The following is a 15,635-nucleotide window of genomic DNA, read 5'->3' as shown; positions in this document are numbered from 1 at the left end:
CATTATTTTCTTATTAATAGACAACGCTTTTCTAAAAACTGTTGTCTATTAGTGATTTTTACGGGTCAAAGACAACACTTCATAAAAAGCGTTGTCTATTAGTATTTTTTTTAGTATCTACAACAACATTTTTAAAAAAGTGTTATCTATTGTGAAGTTCTCATCTAAATCTTAATTAATACAAACCGTTGGATCTAAGTAAGGAGTAGAAAACTCAAACCCTTCTCCCAACTCCTATCTTCCGATCGTTTTTGATCCTGAACCCTTCTCCCAACTCCTCATCTCAGGCGGCCTTCTCCATCCAACTCCTCTCCGGCAAACCCCTATCTGGTGAACCCCTCTCCGCGAACCACTCCTCCGAACTCCTCTCCGTCAAGACCACGGGATTAATCTCTTCGCCTCTGTCGCCTCATTCACGCTTCCTTCACACTGCCCAATCTCTTTGACCACACCTTATTCAAGCGGCAGATCCCGGAACTGGTCGAGCTCCAGGTCATCGAAGACCTTGCGACGGCAGCTCAGCCGCGACTCCAGCTCCCGAGCTTAACCCCTTTCCAGTCGAGCGAAGGAGAAAGTAAGGAGTAAGCCTCCTTCGTCCTCTCTGTCTCTCTCTTTCTCTCGGAGTTTATTCCGCTTTCAGGCGCCTCACCCTTCCTTCGATTACCAGCGTAAAGGTAAGCAATCTGCTTTGCTTGTCCATGGAAGAACGACGAGGTCATCTCTAGGTTACATTTTTTTCACTCTCCCTTGCTTTCTTCTTGAACCTTTTGTGTCGATTCACGATGAAACATTTGATCTCAGTTCTGAATTAGAAGTTCCAGTATGTAAATGGGCAACCTTTTGTCTCTAACTATTTAGTTTTTAGAATCCGACATTTGGGGATAGAAATGTTTCGTCTTTTCTCTCTCTCTCTCTAGGGCTACTAGACTGTAGCCTTCTGGATTAACTTGTGTTTATCTTGTTATTAGGTTCTCGGTGGAGTGATCATGCTAACTTCATTCATTTTTAGGGTTTTGATGTAAGATACCAAAAAACTTTGTTGCTTTGGACTGGGCGATGTTTACAATGAGAAACTGGTGTGTTGATTATACTTTACAGACTGATTTTTGTCTATGCTTATCCATCTTACGAGTGTTACAAGACCCTAGAATTGAATAAGCAAGAGATTGAGCAGTTGCGTTTCTGGTGCCAATATTGGTCAGTCAAGCAAAATTCGTCTATATGTTCTCATAAACAAACATGATGAATTATTTGTTCCCTTTTTAGGATTCTATTTGGATTGTTGAGAGAATTGGGAGTATTTGCTGATATTCTCTTCTCATGGTGAGCATGGAATTTTTTTCTTTTTATAATTGTTGCAATATCTACACCTCTTATCATTTTCCTTTTCTCCATGTAGGTTACCATTCTATTATGGAGCAAAGCTTGGCGCCTTCCTGTATTTGTGGCATCCCCGGACAAAAGTATGAAACTCCTTTCTACAACTTAACTAATTCTAAGAACTTTTGTATTGCCAGAATTTGTTTGTGGTTCATTTTGTGAAATTTCTTTTTTAAACAATACTTCATTTAACTAGCTTAACAATGAATAATGATTGGAGTTATGTAAAGTGGGTAATCTCAGTTGGATATATCCAGTGATACTGAAAGTAATAAGTGTTTTTATATTTTTCCTATCTAGACTAGCTTTTTCATGTCTACCTTACAACTTGGTCTAACTAGTATTACAAATCTAAATCATTTTAGGGAGCAACATTTGTCTATGAGACATTCCTGGCGCCTTTTATCGCAGAGCATGAGTCTGAGATTGATCCGTCTTTGTTTGAGTTTAGAGCTAGGGCAGCAGATTGGGGATTGATAGCTTGGCAGATGGCTGTTAGCTACTTGCAGACAAGTGTTCCTGAGATGAAGAAATATGCTATTTCATTGATGCCAACAATGAACTCTATAGAGGTATGGTTATAGCAAAGAATAGGAGTTTTTTTTATGTCTTCAATCATATTAGCACTCTGCTTTTAGTTTTCCTTGTAGTTGATCCCAAATAAGTAGGGAGAAAAAAACTATATTTATTTCTTTTTTACTTCTATATATGTGGTAAATGACGAACCACATCGAAGAGGTACATAGCTCAACAAGGTGAAACCAATCAATCGAAAGCTCAATTAGCTACATGCTCAATCTAATAAAGTATGTTTCATGTACTTAATTAGCATCCTTAAATTCTCTCATAGACACACTGTTAAGTCATAATTTTCTTTCTTAATATATATATATATATTTCCATGTTGTTGTTAAATTAATTATAGGGGTTTAAATCTATTTAGGAACCACTAGCAACGCCAGTGCATTGAGCAACATGACCCTGGAAGAGTGCCAAAGTTTGTGTTGGACGAACTGTTCTTGCGTGGCATTTTCTATGATCAGAGACATGTGCCTATCTTGGCCTGCTGACCTGATGGATATTAGGGTTTTTGCACAAGGCGGCAATGAACTATACGTTCGGCTTGCAGCTTCTGAATTAGGTAACAACTTCCTGTGCAGAACTATGCATTCAGCTTTCAGTTTCTAGTTTTATGAACTAAAATGTAGCAGAACTAAAATCAACTTCATGTGCAGATTCAATAAGGAGTTCAGGAAAGCAGAAATCATTAGTGATAAAAGTTTCTGTTCCAATGCTGAGCTTTCTATTGTTACTATGTGTTGGTTCATTTTTATGGTTGGAGCGAAGAAGCAAGCTCGGTATGTTTGCTACTATTCATTATTCATACGAGCAACAGAAATTAAACAATGGTTGCTTGTGATATCTAAAAGCTATTACCTTGTATAACTTGTTCATTTTTTAATAGTTAAACCAGACATAGTAGACCCCTCCACTCCTAAAGAAACAGAGCTCGACTTGCCGTTATATAGTATGGTTTCGATAAGAGCTGCCACAAATGAATTTTCAAGAGACAATATAGTTGGAATGGGTGGATTTGGCTTTATTTACAAGGTGAAGATGCTACATTTTTTTTTATTTGTAAGTTAATATATGCACTTAACATTATTTTTGACAACTAACATTCACTCTCTAAGATATCAGGGTAAATTAGCAGATGGACAAGAGGTTGCTGTGAAAAGATTGTCCAAAGCTTCTGAACAAGTACAGATGAGTTCAAGACTGAGGTTTCGATCATTGCCAAACTACAACACCGAAATCTTGTCTGTCTACTGGGTTACTGCATCGAGGATGAGGAAAGAATCCTGATTTACGAGTTCATGACAAATAAAAGCTTGGACATTTTCATATTTGGTTAGCACGGAAACTGACTACTCTATACCTTCTGAAATGCATCTCATGCACCATGTCCTGTTTGTATAGAATCAATACATATGCAATAATGCAATTATGACAAAACTCGAATTATTTTAAAGATTCGAACATTTCTGTATGTGCACACACAAATCTAACAAGACAAGTTTAAGAGGATCTTAGTATAATGACTAACCTAGACTGAACATTCAACAGATAGAAGAAAGAGTGAAGAAAGGTTTCATTTTTGCAAGCTTTCTTTCTGCAGTTTGAAGAAACGTTGTATTTCTGCAAGTTTTCTTTCTTTCTGCAAGCATTTCATTTCTGAGTATTGAGTTTTGGTTCATTTATAGAAAATAGCTAGTAGAAGTAATTTTTTGGTTCAAACTATTGACTGTAATTTTTTGTTTATATTTCAGGCCATGTTCAATCTGTTCAAAGCTCACAAAGATCCTAGACAAAATCCAATTGCTTATTCCTGTAATAGATTGAGAAAGACAAGCTACTTCTTCAGTATTGTGGTAGTAATTACTGTACTGTATCTCATTCTCAAGCCGATAATAATTTTTGAGTGTAGCTAGTAGAAGTAAACAGATTGTTGGCTTCGAGGTCGGCTAATTAGTTTGTGCTCTTTTGTTTTATATGTGAATATCACTATCTACTTTGAAACAGAATTAGTGTTAATTTTGATATTTACTAGCTTCTCATGTAATTAAATACTAATATTACTTCAATTTCAGAATTCTATTATTTTGGTATGAGTTTGAAATCATTAGCTGAGTTGATTATATGTAAAATTCGAATCTAGACATGGTAAAAGAAAAATAATAGTTTCGTAAATATAAAAATAAGGATTTTTAAATAATTTTTTTAATTTTTTTTTCTTTGAAGCGACAACGCTTTTAAAGCGTTGCAAAAAGTGTTGTCTTTATAAAAAAAACAACAACGCTTTTAAAGCGTTGTAATAGTGTTGTCTTTGCAAAACATGACTACGCTTTTAAAGCGTTGCAAAAGCGTTGTCTTTGCTACAAACGACAACGCTTTAAAAGCGTTGTCGTTGAGCAGACTTTTAACAACAATGCTTTTAACAACGTTTTTTCAGGCACAAAGACAACGCTTTAAAAGCGTTGTCTATTAGCTTTTTTCTTATAGTGATTGATCGATTGAGGACTCCCAATTGATCCACCGATCGATTGGGGTTTCTGATCTTGCAGCTAAGCTCTGATTTCAGCACTTGTTCGTGCCAAAATTTCTTATATCCATTCTAAACTAACTTCAACATTCTAACATCAGACATTTAACATTCTAAGCATAGTCTAATGCATAGTTCATTAGCTCATGGCGTTTAACATGCTAAAATGAGGAGTAATAGAAATACTAAGGTTCAAATGCTTAAATGTGATTTGCTGGATCCTTTACTTTTATCTGCAGTATAAGAGAAAATAGTATTTGTAAGCTTTCGCTTAGTAAGAAACCATCTACCTCACAAAACATGCATACGATGCAATTTATGATTTGAAAATATGCTGTTGAAATATGTGCTGACCAGACTAAACATGGCATGCTATCATACAACACATAGAAATCAAAAGTTAGTCATGGCATACTATCATCTAAAGCATGTGTAACAAAAGTTGAAACATAAAGTCATCATGCATCATCATAGGAAGGAGCTGAGCTGAAACATGAACTGAGCTAAACTAAGCAAATTCTGATTTTAAATCATGTTCACATAACTGATTGTGAGGTTTGAAAACTATATATCATAATAGATTAAAATACTAATCATGCTGCTGATGGGCCCGACAACTGTACTTGCTGTGCGCGCATCCCTAACTAAACCCGGGGTTACAAATTCCAAATATAGTAGGGTTACTAGGTTATCTGAACCTAGGGACGACTGTGGGAGCCCAACCCAATGGATATCTAATCCAGTACAGTGCCACTGAAAAAGTAAAATACTGCATATAGCTAATTATTGTTTGTCTCGCTTTTTCTAGGTTATCTGAACCTAGAGCTATGTTGTCTGAACCTAGAGGCGACTGTGGGAGCCCACCCATTGGACATCTAGTCCTGTAAAAGCTGAAGCAAGACTACTATACTATCTTAAATGCTCTTGTTGCATTTAACTGAGCTGTTAAACTGTCTAAAACTATACTAGTCATTTTATCGGACACTTGGTGTACGCCAACTCTCCTCTCTATCAGGGAGATCACCTCTAGGCACCCGACAACGTCTAAACCTCCGACTGAAGGGGGAAAAGCGTGTCCGGCCCATCTAGAGATGCTCGACTAATCCCTAAATCTGTGAGGAGGGTTAAACACACCCTAAATGTCGACAAAAATCTGCATATAGCTAATCTACAAACATGAAATTCATACGAAAGCTACTTATACTGCAGGTGAGGGGTTTCTTACCTCCTGTGCTAGATTTCTTACAAATCTAAGCGCTGGTTTTTCGGTGGAGAAGATCTCTTCGTCGATCTTCTCGCGTCTACGTGTCCTTCTCTCGGAGAGGAGCGTCCTTGTGCCCGAGATATCGTCAGAAGAAGCCCTTAGGACCCTAGGGATGGAACCCTAGGTGTGCTTGTGGTTGGCGCCGAGAGAGGGAAGAGGAAGAGGGGGCAGCGTGAGGCTAGGGTGAGGGAGAAATTGTCACGATCAAAAGTAATCCCTCACTTAATAATTTTCCTATTTATATTTAGGAATTAATTCGCCCAACTCCAACATAAATTTTATTGGTTCCCTTTCCTTTCAGCACGGCCCTGCTGGGTTCAACTGGTTACTAGAATTATCCGTAAACCATAGATCTCGGGTTCGATTCCCGCCTAGGCTATTTTGCGGTTCTATTTGTTTTTGCTACTTCCGCTACTCTAAAAATTCCGTAAAAATATTCTAAAATTTCAGAAAAATCATAGAATATTTATAAAATTATTTTGAGAATTTTCAGGCGTTACAGTAATAGCCTGCTAGTCCCAAAAAGCTTCTGATCTCACTAGCGTTCTTAGGTCTTTTCCAGTTACTCACAGCTTCTATTTTACTGGGATCTACCATGATACCATCCTTGGAGATGATATGACCTAGGAAGGACACCTGATCCAACCAAAATTCACATTTTATGAATTTGGCGTACAACTGGTTCTGCTGAAGGATCTGCAATACTATACTCGGGTGCTCTGCGTGTTCTTCCTGAGTTCCTGAATAGATAAGGATGTCATCAATGAATACGATAACAAACTTATCTAAGTATTCTCTGAATACTCTGTTGATAAGGTCCATGAAAGTAGCTGGAGCATTTGTCATGCCAAAGGGCATGACTATGAACTCGTAGTGTCCGTATCTGGTCCTGAAAGCTGTCTTAGGTATATCCCCTTCTTTGACTTTCACCTGATGGTAACCTGATCTGAGGTCTATCTTAGAGAACACTGCTGCTCCCTTTAATTGATCAAACATGTCATCTATTCTGGGAAGGGGATACCTGTTCTTAATTGTGACTTGGTTTAGCGCCCTGTAATCTATGCACAGGCGCATGCTCCCGTCCTTCTTCTTCACGAACACTACAGGCGCTCCCCATGGTGAGTGACTAGGGCGTATGAAGCCTTTGTCAAGCAGCTCCTGTAATTGCTCATGAAGTTCCTTCAGTTCTGCTGGAGTCATGCGGTACGACTCTTTGGAGATAGGATTTGTACCGGAAATGAGTTCTATCTCGAATTCAATCTCCCTGTCTGGTGCTAGACCTGGTAACTCTTCAGGGAAGACTGCTAGGTAGTCACATACGACTCGGACCCCTGCTAGCTGTTGGTCCTTGTCCTGACTGGTATTGACTACGTGTGCTAAAAATTCCGTACATCCTGAATCCATTAATTTCTGTGCTTTCATAGCTGAGAGGAACTTCTTGGCCTTTCTCTTGGGTTCCCCGATGAATTCGAACTGTTCTTCTACTTCAGGTTGGAATACGACTTTCTGCTTATGACACTCTATGGAGGCACCGTATCTGATCAGGAAGTCCATTCCAAAAATGACATCGTAGTCAGTCATATTTAGCACTATTAGATCACAAAAGAGTTCTCTGTCTGCTATAATGACTGTCACTGCTCTGAGCCAGTGCGTGGAGGCCATAATTTCTCCTGAAGGCAATGTTGTCAAAAACTGACTACTGAGTACCTCTGGGGGTATTGCCAACTTTTCGACGAATGCCCTAGATACATAAGAATGGGTTGTCCCAGTATCGAATAAGACAGTTGTACTTTGCTGTAAAATACTAATCTGACCTGTAACAATTGTCGAGGCATTCACTACGTCCTCTCTGGTGAGTGAGAAGATCCTTGCATTGGCCATAGCTGAAGGAGCTTCTAGTCTGCCCTGGCTTATGTGTGGACCATCTAAAGCGGCCTGCATCTGATGTAACTGTGCTGGCTGGCCTCCATACTGAATCGGCTGTGGTGGAGGAAGACTGGTCTTGTTCGAGCATTGCTTAGCCATTTGCCCTTCCTGTCCACATTCGAAGCATCCTCGTGTGCCCTTGCGACAAACTCCGGGGTGGAATTTCCCGCAAGTAACACATTTGGGGTAACTAGGCTGTTTGCTGGCTGGTCCTCCTTTTGGGTAACTCCCTGGTTTGCACTTGTTGCTGGAGTTCCCTTTCCAGTTCGAGCCGTGGGAGCAGTGGCCCTGGTGTTTCTGAGTACCTGAGCCTCCTTGACCCTTAGACTCTGAGAGGACTTGCTTCTGCTGCTTGATGCTGTTCTGGTAGTGTTCGGTGGTCAGAGCACTACTTATCAGTTCTTCTGTGGTTTGCGGCCTATGAACACCGCTGGTCACGTTCATTGCTATTTCCAACCTTAGCATCTTGAGCATCAACCGAACTCGTTCCTTTTCGGTGCTAACTAATTCAGGACACAGATGAGCCAACCTGTTGAATTTCTTCACGGCTTCCTCAACTGAAAGGTTGCCCTGGCGAAATTCAGTGAACTTGTCGTAGTGGCGGTTTGTGACCCGCATGTGAAAGAACTCCTCAATGAATTCCTTCTCGAAGTCAGCCCATGTCATCTGGTTTACTGGGCACTTCGCTTTGATTCTCTCCCACCACATGCGTGCATCTCCTACTAGGCAGAAGGAGGTGCACTTCACCTTCTCGTGCTCTGGCCAGTCCAGAAGATCCATCGTACTCTCCAGTGTCTTGAACCAGGACTGAGCATCCCATGGTTCACTAGTGCCTGAGAAGTTCTCTGGCTTGATCTTTTGCCACTGGATCAGATAGGCTTCTCTTCTTGCCCCTGCTGTGGGGCTACTGGTGCTGTAGGCCGGACTGGTGGAACCTCTAAGACTACTGGTGTTGCTACGTTTGGTTCCGGGGTGACAGTGGGAGTATTCTGCTGATTAGCCTTTAAGGTGGCTATCTCCTGTTGCTGTTTAGCTAGCTGTTGCTGTAACTGAGCCACTAATGCTGTAAGGTCTGGGGGAGGCACTGAACTGCCTGCCTCTTGCTGGGGCTCAGTAGCTGGTGCCCTCTTAGCTGGGCGTCCTCGTGCCATTTCTAGAGACATAGAGGACATACATAACTGCTAATATCATGTTTACATAGTAACTACTACAATTATGTTAGGTGCTATCATATGTAAACATGTTCTAGTTATCTATAAACATGAGCTATAAACATAAAACAAGAACGTAAATAGAGTGAGAGGTATTCTTACTTGGAAGCTGCAGGTTCAATGCTGATGTGTGTGTAGGAAGTATGGAACACTGCTCTGATACCACTCTGTAACGACCCGCCTTCTACTAACTAAGCTGTAAGGCCGATCGTTACGTTATGCTATGCTAGGCTATGTTACAAGGCGCGGAAACGTGGGCTAATTTAAAATTTTACTAAACTAAGCTCAACTGCTACTGAGTCTGAACTGATGCTCAAATAGGAACGTTGTACCTTTACCCCAAAAGAGAAGATCTAGCCTTCACGTGTGATTAAGGGCTGAACTTAGGTACTTCCAGCTGAAACAGGCATTTCAATCGATCGGCTGATCGATTGGAATGTTCGGATCGATTCACGGATCGATCCAGCATGCTACTGTATGTAAGGACTGGATTGGATCGATCCAGACTGGTTGATCGATCCACGGATCGATCCAGCACGCTACTGTGTACGAAGGTTCCATCTGGATCAATTGGCTGATCGATCCAGCCTGGCCAATCGATCCAGTGATCGATTCCAGGGCTTTCTGTTTGCGACAGAACGCATCCGGATCGATCGGCTAATCGATCTAGGAGCTTACTATTCGCGGATAAACTCCCCAATCGATTAGCTGATCGATCCAGGAGCTTACTATTCACGGATAAACTCCCCAATCGATTAGCTGATCGATTGGGAACCCTCGGATCGATCAGCTGATCGATCGAGGTTTCTGATTTCGTATTAGAACTTGATTTCAGCCCTGGTTCGAGCAGAAATCTCATATACCAACTCTAAACAAAACTGAAATACATTCTAACTTCAATTATCTAGCATTCTAACCATGGCATGGTGCATATTTCACTAGTTCATGACTTTTTAAACAACTGAAATGCTAAAACTAAAAGTAACAAAGTTCTAATAGTTAGACTTGCTAAATCCTTAAGACCTTCATTCCAAGTTCTTGCCCACACACATCTTTGTAGCATTGACCTCCAGCCTCCGCTAGTCCATCTTTCCTTTACCTTTATCTGCAGTATAAGGAAAAGAAGTATCTGTAAGTTTTCGCTTAGTAAGAAACCATCTATCTCACAAAACACGCATACGATGGAATCATTCTTTTAAAACATGCTATTTGAAAAACATACTGAAAACGCTAAGCATGGCATGTCATACAACACATGGAAGTTAAATTGATCATGGCAATAAAACTAATCATGGCTATCGCATCATATCAAAAGGAAAGCTAAACTGATACAAAAAGCTAAGCTAAGCTAATGTTATGGTAATGCTGAAGCTGTACTGAATTCACCTATCTATCTTGTGAGAGTTTGAAAATTGTATATATATAATAGATGAAAATACTAATCATGCTGCTGTTTGGGCCCGACAACTGTACTTGCTATGCACGCATCCCTAACTAAACCCGGGGCTGCAAATCCCGAATCCAGTATGGTTTACTAGGTTGTCTAAACCTAGGGACGACTATGGGAGCCCAACCTAATGGATATCTAATCCAGTACAGTGCCACTGAGAGAGTAAAATACTGAACATAGCTAATTATTTCTTGTCTTGCTATTTCTAGGTTATTTGAACCTAGAGCTAGGTTGTCTGAACCTAGAGGCGACTGTGGGAGCCCATCCATTGGACCGTAGTCCCGTATAAGCAGTAATAAAACTGAATGCACTAAATAAATGCTTCTATTGCATTTAGCTAAACTATTAAAATGCCTAGGTTGCATTTTACTGAGCTAAGCATTTTATCGAACACTTGGTGTGCTCTAACCCTCCCCTCTATGAAGGAGACCACCTTTAGGCACCCGACAGCGTCTACATCCTCCAACTGTAGGGGAAGGACGTGTCTGGCCCATCTAGAGGTGCTCTACTAAGTCTCTAGAACTGCGAAGAGGGTTAAATACACCCTAGGTGCCGAAAAGCTACATATAGCTAATTTAAAAGCATACAATCATACGAAAAGCTACTTATACTGTAGGTGAGGGGTTTCTTACCACCTGTGCTAGATTTCTTTCAAATCTAAGCGCAAGGTTCCCCGGAGAAGAGATCTCTTTGTCGATCTCCACGCGTCTACGTGTCCTTCTCTCGGAGAGGGGCATCCTTGTGTCCGAGATGTCGCCGGAAGGAGCCCTTAGAACCCTAAGGATGGAACCGTAGGTGTGCTTGTGGTTGGCGCCGAGAGGTGAGGGAGAAGAAGGAGTTGGCGGTGAGGGTTTGAGGGAGAGGAAAAGTCACGATCAAATAATCTCCTCACTTAATAACTTTCCTATTTATATTAAGGAATTAATTCGCCCAACTCCAATATAAATTTAATTGATTCCCTTTCCTTTCAGTACGGCCTTGCTGGGTTCACTTGGTTACTAGAATTACTCACAAGCCATAGGTCTCGGGTTCAATTCCCGCTTAGGCCATTTTACGACTTTATTTATTTTTGCTACTTCGGCTATCTGAAAAATTCTATAAAAATATCCTAAAATTCCAGAAAAATACTAGGATATTTCTAATAATTATTTTGAAAAATTTCGGGCATTACAAGGATTCTTTCATGAATTTGAGAGGTAAGATTGTAAATTCAAAATGCAAATGTCAGATAACTTGTTTTAAGTGTAGGGAGAGAGGGCACTATAAAAACGAGTGTCCTACTCATAAGACTCGGTCGGTACAATCGAAGGAGAAGGAGAAAATGATCAAAAGAGGGAAGGAACAAATTAAATGCTCCAAATGCAAACAATTGGGTCACTGCAAAAGATAATGCCCAGAAAGAAGACCCAATAATCCAGAGAGAGAAATCAAGGTAAATAAATTTACATTATATGAAAATCCAGTTTTTACAACACATGATTGTAGTAGTTCAACTAATCTTGCTTGCTCTAGTATAGATTTTTCCTCAAAATTAGATATGCATGCTAATAATGTAATGAATAAAATTAATTCAAATAAAAATAAAAAATTAACTCTTAGAAAATTAGAAATACAAAATAATATTTTAAAAGATAAAATTGATAAATTAGAGAAAATTGTTAATAATTTAGTCAATTCACGAAATCTAGACTTGTGTTATAAGTCTAAAGTAAAACTTAAACACTACAAACCAAACTATAATCAAGTACCTTTTACTTACTAAACTTAATTTAAATATAACTCAAATCTAATTTATAAATTTAAAGTAAAATTTATTAAATTTTTATAAAAACAAATTAAAAATTTGAAATTAAATTAAAAATTCAAAATTAAACTCAAAATTTAACATAAATCAAATAAAAATAGAAGGAGGGTCCAGAATCGCTGGCACCTTCGGAATTAATTTACCCAACTGGGTAACCGAACTTAATCTACCCGATAGGGTAACCAAACTTTACCTACCCGGCAGGGTAAATAGGATTAGAATAAAAGGGGCTAGATTTAACTTGAGCCAGAGTACTGGTGAAGTTTTTGGATGATAGTACGTTGGGGAAGCTTGGGCATCGCATGTCTAGGAAGATATGGCTTCGACCTGGTGCATTTGGCCAAGTGGAACTGACCGAAGCTACCCTTAAATGGATCCTAACTAGTTAGACTAAGGTTTAGTATTAAGTTCAATGGGTAGGACTATTTGGAAAACCTCGAAGGCATGGTTACTTTAATGAGTTTCTTGTGGCTCACCATAGCCCAGAAGCTTATCCAAAGAATGCTTACTTGTTGAACCCAAAATTAAACCTGAATCTAACACAAAGTTAAACCAAACCCTATATTTGAACCTAATTCATCTCACAAAACTATAGGATTCCCTGATTTAAAATTTAGATCGGTTGAGATGACTAAGCAAATTAAAATGAAAATTAAATTAACTTAAACATTTTCAAAATTAAATTAACTTAAACATTTTTAACTTAAACATTTTCAAAATTAAATTAACTTGAACATTTTCAAAATTAAATTAACTTGAACATTTTTAAAATTAAATTAACTTGAACATTCTCAAAATTAAATTAACTTAAACATTCTCAAAATTAAATTAACTTGAACATTTTCAAAATTAAATTAACTTTAATATTTTCAAAATTAAATTAACTTAAACATTTTCAAAATTAAATTATCTTAAACATTTTCAAAATTAAATTAACTTAAACATTTTCAAAATTAAATTAACTTAAATATTTTCAAATTTAAATTAACTTAAACATTTTCAAATTTAAATTAACTTAAACATTTTCAAAATTAAATTAAATTAAATATTTTAAAAAGTAAATTAACTTAAATATTTTCAAAATTTAATTAACCTAAACATTTTCAAAATTAAATTAACTTAAATATTTTCAAAAGTAAATTAACTTAAATATTTTCAAAATTTAATTAACCTAAACATTTTCAAAATTAAATTAACTTAAACATTTTTTTAACTTAAATATTTTTTTAACTTAAATATTTTCAAAAGTAAATTAACTTAAACTTAGAAATTTACTCTTAAAATTAAACTCATTAAAAAAAAAATGAATAAAACAGGGGTCAAAACCAGGGCCGGGCGCCCCCGGTATACGGACCTAGGGCGGCCGTAGAGGACCCGGGCGCCCCGCCTCACACGACCCCGGGCGCCCGGACTCCCTTATAAATAGGGGGCAGGGGGTGCCCCCTACCCTTGCACCTCCAAGTTTTCCTTAAGCTTTTCAGGCTTCATTGCGAAAACTTTCAAAATTAAAATTTTTCACAGTTAATACGGAGTCGCGAATCAACCGAGGTCGTCAGTTCTAAAATTTCTTACAATGGCTCCTCGGTAAAATTTCTATCCCTTCTTAAATTTTATTCCAAACTTATAATGCTTGTTTATTTCTTAGCGTAATATTAGTTTGAAATTTAGGAAGCGTTCTAAATCTGGTGCTGGGCCCTCTACACCTAGCATTGACCCTAGGTTTCCCACCGACAAACTTAGGATTAAGTTTGAGTCAACGATTTACATGGCCATTAGAACCAAGTGTATAGATAGAGCGTTCTTTATACGCTCTTGTGTTCCAGCCTTCGAGGCTATAAACCACTATAGGTTGCGGAACCTTGTTGAGTGTACCAGCCCGCTAAACATAAGTTTGTGTGCCGAATTTTACAACAACCTAGTAAAAATAGACGACTTTACCTATACCACTAGGGCAGCTGGGACGGATATCACACTATCCCCCACTACCATTCGTGAGTTTCTAGGGTTACGAGAGTCACCCTGCACCTTTTTGTGCTATCCTCCCAGGGAGCTACCTTTTGGAGATCCCTACTCACATATTACCCTAGATACGATCTATTCGTATTTCTTTGAGGACCAGCGTGATCCCACTGAGACCCAGTTTAGGTCAGTTACCCTTAGAGTTCAGGACTACGCCCTTTATAGGGTCCTAGTGTTTTGCATTCTACCGCTGACTACCCGCGACATTGCGGTGATGCGTCCATTCCACTCCTTTCTTCTTTATGCCCTATGTCATAGGTTAGACATAGACATCAGCCTACACATCTTTTCCACTATTATCTACGCGGCTGGATACATGACCAGCGGACGAGTACATATGCCCTACTGTCACATTCTGACAGCTTACATGTCCTCCTTGCACATTGATGTCACCAGAGGTGACACCCGCTTCATGACCGAGTTCGACATTATAGGAGCCAGGAACTTCTCCCTAGCTAGTATCCATATAGATGATGAGGGTACCATGTCCTGGCGGAGGGGGGCACAGCACCAGCAGGAGGAGGAGGCAGAGTAGGATGAGTTCATGTTGGCACTATTTCCTGAGGAGGCTGCTCCTGCCCCACCAACAGCTTGAGCACCACACCCAGCTCCCCGCACTCTAGCCGATCGAGTATCCGGACTAGAGAGGGCTATGTCGAGCCTCCAGCACGAGAGCTCCGAGTTTCATCGAGACATACGGCGAGAGGTCTCCGATCTACGACGAGAGGTACGACAGGAGGTCTCCGACTTACGACGAGACGTACGGCAGGAGATCTCTGACCTGCGCCGAGATCTACGAGAGGACGATTGGGCTCATCACACTGAGCTTCTGACACTACTCCGGTCGCTGGGTTCCGGACCACCTCCCTCATCATCTCAGTAGCTCCGACTGTAGCTCCATTATGACTCTAGTACAGCATGTAGCAGCACTTCTTATCTATGTTGACTATTACTTCAGTCTTGATTGATTCTGCCTTAATTTAATTGACTTTTTTTTTCTTTTCAAAAACTGTTTTAAAATTCCATTTCTAAAAATCTAGGCAAAATTTTGATTTTTCAAAATCTCTATTTTACTAGACTTTCTAAATTTGGACTTAGCCTAGGCTTTTCCCCTAGAAATCATGTTCCCCCAGGACTCAGCCAGAGCATCTCACAAACACCTAGATTTACCTTGATTGTGTTTGTAAAACATAGAACGGTGTGAGATGCATAGGGTACAGCCTGGACTCAAGAATGCTTATTTCTGTGCATCAATATAAGTTTGGGCGTTAAATACTTTATTAACAGTAATCAAATCAAGTCTTCCAGCCTTAGTCAAATCTAACTGGATCAATTGACTTGACTTGACTAACCAAGTGAACACTGTTGCTTTTTAGGCAATCAGCAAGTAACTAAAGGTTAGACAGTTGGTGAAGGAAATAATAAGTTTAAGCATGCCTGTACTTAAGGGATCTGATACCTGATCAAAACAAATCTTG

The 15,635-nt window shown here is 39.3% G+C and overlaps 1 protein-coding gene across 15 annotated transcripts; it reads left to right on the top strand.

The window, feature by feature from the left end:
- The first annotated feature begins 238 nt into the window (after positions 1–238).
- LOC122051152 (G-type lectin S-receptor-like serine/threonine-protein kinase At1g61400) lies at positions 239–3,962 on the top strand. 15 transcript variants are annotated; one of them, XM_042612126.1, is made up of 10 exons: positions 239–574; positions 969–1,018; positions 1,142–1,197; positions 1,267–1,323; positions 1,400–1,463; positions 2,324–2,521; positions 2,616–2,738; positions 2,846–2,991; positions 3,082–3,291; positions 3,711–3,962. In XM_042612126.1, the coding sequence occupies exons 4-9, from the start codon at positions 1,321–1,323 to the stop codon at positions 3,244–3,246; spliced, it is 699 nt and encodes a 232-aa protein (XP_042468060.1). In that variant the 5' UTR covers positions 239–574; positions 969–1,018; positions 1,142–1,197; positions 1,267–1,320; the 3' UTR covers positions 3,247–3,291; positions 3,711–3,962. The 15 variants fall into 15 exon arrangements, with proteins under 15 accessions (XP_042468060.1, XP_042468057.1, XP_042468058.1 ...); XM_042612123.1 differs by having other exon boundaries at positions 1,133–1,197; XM_042612124.1 differs by having other exon boundaries at positions 239–581.
- Positions 3,963–15,635: the final 11,673 nt, after the last annotated feature.

Source organism: Zingiber officinale, chromosome 3A, assembly GCF_018446385.1.
Source record: "Zingiber officinale cultivar Zhangliang chromosome 3A, Zo_v1.1, whole genome shotgun sequence".
Taxonomy (NCBI): Eukaryota; Viridiplantae; Streptophyta; class Magnoliopsida; order Zingiberales; family Zingiberaceae; genus Zingiber; species Zingiber officinale.
Note: the sequence above shows the minus strand (reverse complement) of the source record. Positions and strands in the feature narration are given on the sequence as shown.

Excerpts from the sequence above, each read along its gene's own strand:
- LOC122051152 (XM_042612119.1), top strand. Across the intron at positions 1,464-2,323 it reads TGTGGCATCCCCGGACAAAA|GAACCACTAGCAACGCCAGT; the intron begins GTATGAAACTCC and ends AAATCTATTTAG. Across the intron at positions 2,739-2,845 it reads GGAGCGAAGAAGCAAGCTCG|TTAAACCAGACATAGTAGAC; the intron begins GTATGTTTGCTA and ends ATTTTTTAATAG.